Below are 6,012 nucleotides of genomic sequence, written 5' to 3'. Positions count from 1 at the left end.
CCTAGAGGGCATTATTACCTATAAATACATCCAACGAAGAAAAAATGCCAGGACCGAAATACATCCACATTGTTTAAAAAGATGTCAATTTTATTGAATAAAAGACAAAAACAAATATTATTATAAGAATCCAACAACCGGTATAATGAAGCACAGAAAGGTGAGTGAGCAACAGAGATAGCCCAATACTTTATATACTCTAATTAATTCTGTAGGTATAAAGTGACATAGTGCTCAATAAATCTCTGATCATATAAATAATTCATCAAATATATATATATACTGTAAATATAAAGAAAAGACAATATATATGTGTACACTGAAAGTGAGTATATAATCGACATAATCATAAATCAATATATTTGTGGATTAAACCTACATGCATAATTGGGTACTATCCCTCAACTTTAAGCATATAAACAATCCATGAATATAGAGTAATATAGTCACTGCGTAGCAATACAAACTTTACCGTTGCAGATATAATTGCAAATCTGGTGGGGGGATAAGCTGCAGTGGAGAAATACTCACTGACATCCGCAGTATAACTTGACATTGATAAAGTATTTTTCTAATAATTACTATGACAAAATCCTTACATCTACAGACTTCTGCAGTACTGATGTTGTCTCACCAGTGGGCGCTGTTGTGTGGTGCTGCTTGTTGGCTTACTTGCAGTTTACAGTGAGATGTGCTGAATGACAAACTCAGCTCTGCTACATCTGAGGAGCGACGCTCCTTGTATTCTCTATTTTCTAAAGTGCTGGCTGTCATAAGAATTCCGGAAAGAGGAAAGTATTGTAGATTGTAAACACCCGGATAAGACGTAAACAGGTTATAATCTCTTATTATCCAGCAATATACTGAAGATATAAACAGGGAGATGACTCCGTGCACAAACTTACATGAAAATAAACAGGATTATATGTAGAATAGGTCAGGGAAATTATGAGCTGTAGGGACCTCTACTCATCAAGCACCCCAGCATTACGCAGAGCGGGGGAGGTGACCTGTATACACTATTTTGGGTTAGTTACCATGGTGGGATAGTATACAGCTCACCTGTGATGTCTACACTCAGGCTCGGACTGGCCCACCGGGGAATAGGAGAATCCTCCGGTAGGCCGCCTCTGTGAAGGAGTGCTGATGAGTAGTGCTATTACACTTGATTCACAGTTTGCAGAGAAAGGTATAAATCTAATCATTAATTAAACAAGCTAGCCAAATTAATATTACATAGAAGGAAAAGTTCATTTGTGTACTAGGGTCAGGTTATTTTTGCAGCTAGCTGAAGAATGGGCCCCAAGAATCAATGTTACTGGTGGGCCTTTGCCAAACCAGTCCGACACTGTCTACACTGTGCATTATCTGTCATGTTGTTTCTTTGCCATTATAGTAGGGGGTCATAATTATTTAGTCTGGGCCTCCATGGTGATTTCCTCCATTGTTATATGGGTATAACGTGATTATTCATTACATTTCTGCTTTCGCTTAGGAGTCCAGTGGGCGGTCTGAACACTACCGTGGTAGAGGGAAACAATCACAATTAAACAGTGATGCACGTGCCATGCGTGACCATCATTTCAATCCCAAATGTAACCTGGATGGCTTTAAAATACACAGAAATTACCATCAACCTGCCCTTGTTGTGCTTCAATTTAAAAAAAAAAAATCTGGACTGTTAGAAAGCCATGTGTCTATAGTTGCCAGACAATTTGTGGGTCCATCTTATTTCAGACGAGAAGAACGATTGGGTGTTTGTCCCATCAGCAGTCAGGGGCCATCATACACATCAGATAGTCAGCCTGACCTGCAGCAATAGACTGGTCTGTCTGCCTTTGCCTTAGGGCTCGTACAGATGACCGTATTTTCAGTCTGAGTGCGATTTGAGAAAACATCAGACCAATGTTATTCTATGGGGCCGTGCACATGTCCGATTTTTTTTCCAAGGACAGCATCTGTTCGAGGAAAAAATCACTGCATGCCTGAGTTTGATCTGATATTCGGATGTTGCTCAGCTATGCTCAGTCAGTCCGTGGAAATCTTCAGACTGTACTTGGATGACATCTGAGTGTAGTCTGATTTCCATGCACTGACACAATGGAGAAGATGGGGAAATTTTTATCTTCATCTTCTTCTCATCCGAGAGAATCGGTAGCACACACTCTGATCAGACACTCTGATCGGACTGTGATCGAACACTCTGATCGGACTGTGATCGAACACTCTGATTGGACTGTGATCGAACACTCTGATTGGACTGTGATCGAACACTCTGATCGGACTGTGATCGGACACTCTGATCGGACTGTGATCGGACACTCTGATCGGACTGTGATCGAACACTCTGATCGGACTGTGATCGGACACTCTGATTGGACTGTGATCGGACACTCTGATCGGACTGTGATCGGACACTCTGATTGGAGACTCTAATCGGACTGTGATCACTCTGATCGGACTGTGATCGGACACTCTGTTTGGACTGTGATCGGACACTCTGATTGGACTGTAATCGGACACTCTGATCGGACTGTAATCGGACACCCTGATTGGCCACTCTGATTGGCCACTCTGATTGGACACTCTGATCAGACTCGGATCCTAGTTTCATTCGCATAATTGGCTCGGTGAGAGAATCTACGGCCGTCTGCACCTGCCATTAGTCTATGTGCACAAATTTGTTTGACGCTTGCAGCACATATCATTGATCCTCCCACATTTCCAAAATGTCAGACAGTATCGATCATTTAGAACATCTTGCTGAGATTCCAGTCTCAAACCCGAGGTGTTGCCGGAACACAGAGGCATCTCATTTAAAATGCAGGTGGAGCCCAAAAAAAAGGCAATTAATAAATTGAATTTCTTCTCACGTGTTACACGGAGCTTCCTCCTCCATACCCGTAATTCCCCCCTTGTGAATAAAATAATACAGCTTCCTGGGTGTACACCCCTGCTGCAGCATATACAATTATCATAAGGAGCCGGTGACATTATCATGTAGGAGAGTCAAATACTGTATTTTCCCTAAACACTTAGGTGCCAATTCATCATTGCTTTTGTGCCTTTTTTCTGCAGTACAAATAGTTTAAGGGCTTGTGCAGACGATCGTATTATTGGTCCAATTATTTTGTCAGATCGCACTGAGCAAGGTTTGTCTAAAGGGGCATGAACAAATCTGATATTTTCCTCGACCAAGACTATCCAAGGAAAAAAATCGCTGAATGCCCGACTTGGATTCGATATTCGGATCGCACTTGGCCATGCAAGTCTATGGGTGTATGGTAGCCAATGGACTGCACTTGGATGACATCTGAGTGTAGTCCGATTTCCGCAGCCTCACAGAATGGACTCTGATCAAAGTGGGATTAGCATAATTGATCCAATTTTCTCAGATGACGAAAAATACGCTCTGCACCTAGCCTAATAGTGACTTTTTTTTATTTTGCAAAAATTTTGTGCATTTGTACCCTGGTCTGCTTAATTTTTTTAGAGGGCAGTTAAAGGCTAAAAGGCAACATTTTAAAGCTTAGGGCGCAGTCAGACTATCGTACTACTCAAGCATCGCAATCCTCAGACTGGCCGGTGGTTCTCCTGACCTCAGCGTGACAGCATGTATTTCTATGCAGCTGTCACATTCAGGTGAGAAGAGCCGACGGCCAGTCCGAGGATTGCGATGCGATCCTCGCATGAGTAATGCCCCTGTTTAACTGCGCCCTTATTGAAAGGATCGTGCAACTATTTACTCTAAAAAGTGCAAAAAGACCCCCAAATATAAGCATCTTTGAATTCACGCCAATTCATCAAACTATGGCTATTTTAATATATTCGGTGCAAACTCCGCCAGTGTAAAGAAAAGACAAGACAAAAAAATTCTTAAAAAAAGAAAACAGCCGGGGGGCTTAAGGCTATGTCCCCACTTCCATTTACCTGTTCCATTCTGAAGAAAAAAAAAACAGAATTAATGTCCAAAATCTGCTCCTCTGCATAACTGATGTAAATGGAAGCAGGGGGACCCCACTGATTATTATGGGATCCGTCCGGGTTCCATTATGTGTTCTTTTTTAGAACAGATACAACAGTCCTGCATGCAGAGTTTTTTTCCCTTTCTAAAAACTGACAGAACCACAGACGGACCCCAAAATAATTATTGGGACCCCTTTTTATCGGCTATGCATCCGATGCATGTTCCTAAAAACAGAACCAAAGGCAGGTGTGAATAACGCCTTAGTTGGTGGGATATTTTTTTGCAGCACGAGTACAACTACAGTAAGGGTAGGTTCACATGTGGCAGACGGTTTGCAAAAAAAAATTCTGTGACTGTTGCATCTATCTGACTGGGGTTTTGCAAAAATAACCTGCACATTATACAACCCTATTACAAGTTTCAGTCTGCAAAAAAAATTCTGCCGCATGTGAATATACGTTAAGTATAAAATGTTAAAAAAAAGGGAATTTTCATATGAAACTAAGGATTTGGGGTGGAATTTCTGCAGGATGTGTAGACGCCAGAGGGATTGCTCCTAGACGAAGGGGTTAAATCCTAATTCCTCGCTCTCCCTGTGGGTGGATGATGTCAGCAGAGCTCAGGATATAAGGCGGGTGAGCTCTCATTCTCAACCAGTTGTGGCATTTACAGCTTGAGCAATAAGCTACAGTGATCCCACTGCCAAGACACTACTACCAGCACCATGTCCACCTCGTTGAGAGTCAGCCCCTCCGTCCATGGCTACCGGTTTGACACTGCTTCCCGCAAGAAAGCCACAGCCAACATCTTTGAGGGTGTAGACCAGGAGTCCCTGCAGAAGCTCTTTAAAAAGACTGGCGATAAGAAAGCAGAGGACAGAGCCCGGATCATCTTCTGCATCGACCAGGACAATGAGGAGAAAGCCAGGGCACTACTGGCGCTAAAGCAGAGGACCAGGGACAAAATCCTGCAATTCCTCAAGCTCCGCAAACTTCCCATCAAGGTGATCTGAGCTCCTGGGCTGCAGAGCTTTCAATCTAAGCTGAAAAGTCAAGACTGATCTGGAGGAAGCGGATGGTCGGGCAAGTCTGTCACTCACTGCCAAAACTTATCTCAAGGTGGAGAATTGAGAGACTGTTCTGCAGAGCTTGCGCTCTAATCGAAAGAGACTGTCCTGCTGTGTTGGAAGCATGTGCTCGAAAAAGAGACTGTTTCAGAGGACTGAGCTCTCCCTCCAGAGCTGAGAGGAGACTGCACACGACTCCAAGGTGACTGAAGGAGAAATAAGGACTATGTGGGGCCCCCCTGGCGGTGCCAAGGAAAGGTGCCTCTGAGGGCCCTGCAACTTCTCCCCAGCAGAGCTATGGGGAGATCCAGAGGACTGGCGAGAGATAATGACTTTTTTGGTGCTGTGATACATTATTTATGCTATTCATCGTGTCTTCTATATTTTGTAAATAAATAGTTTTATAATTTACATTTCTTCTTCTATTGTTTTATTTCTAATGTGACCAGTGGGTCGTTCATATATTAATGTCGCCCCCTCTGCCCTGATCAGCTGTTGTGGAACTACAAGTCCTAGCGTGTTCTCCTGGGAATGCTGGGATTTGTAGTTGCAGATCAGCAAATAACCTATGTGTTTCTGAAGTCTGCTTCCTATAGATGAACATTTTTGGACACATTTTCCTCCCTTTTTTTTTTCTGTCTCCTTTGGTTAATCCTGACAATCTCGTATACTTCTGCAGTTATATCAATTCCTTGTCTGTTTATAAACTTCTCTATTCGGTGCTGAATCCGAGGCTCAAAGCTGGTAATAAATGACAACCGGTCATTAAGGGGTTAAAATAAACCTATAAATGCAGGAAAATAGGTGAATATATGGCAACCAGCCATTGAAAGGTTAAATCAAACTAATTAATGCAGGAAAATGGGTGATAATATATGACAACCGGTCATTGAAAGGTTAAATCAAACCAATTAATACGGGAAAATGGGTGATAATATGACAACTGGACATTAAGGGGTAAAAACAAACCTATTAATGC

General features: G+C 42.4%; 1 protein-coding gene across 1 annotated transcript; it reads left to right on the top strand.

Moving 5' to 3' along the window:
• Positions 1-4,624: 4,624 nt before the first annotated feature.
• On the top strand, positions 4,625-5,444 carry TCIM (transcriptional and immune response regulator). The gene has a single exon (XM_073650871.1). The coding sequence runs from the start codon at positions 4,692-4,694 to the stop codon at positions 4,977-4,979; it is 288 nt and encodes a 95-aa protein (XP_073506972.1). The 5' UTR covers positions 4,625-4,691; the 3' UTR covers positions 4,980-5,444.
• Positions 5,445-6,012: the final 568 nt, after the last annotated feature.

Source organism: Phyllobates terribilis, unplaced genomic scaffold (genome assembly GCF_046119375.1).
Source record: "Phyllobates terribilis strain yellow unplaced genomic scaffold, ASM4611937v1 Scaffold_11__3_contigs__length_659146591, whole genome shotgun sequence".
NCBI lineage: Eukaryota > Metazoa > Chordata > Amphibia > Anura > Dendrobatidae > Phyllobates > Phyllobates terribilis.
This window is presented reverse-complemented; position numbering and strand designations above follow the sequence as displayed.

Excerpts from the sequence above, each read along its gene's own strand:
- TCIM (XM_073650871.1), top strand. The coding sequence starts at position 4,692 with ATGTCCACCTCGTTGAGAGTCAGCCCCTCCGTCCATGGCTACCGGTTT.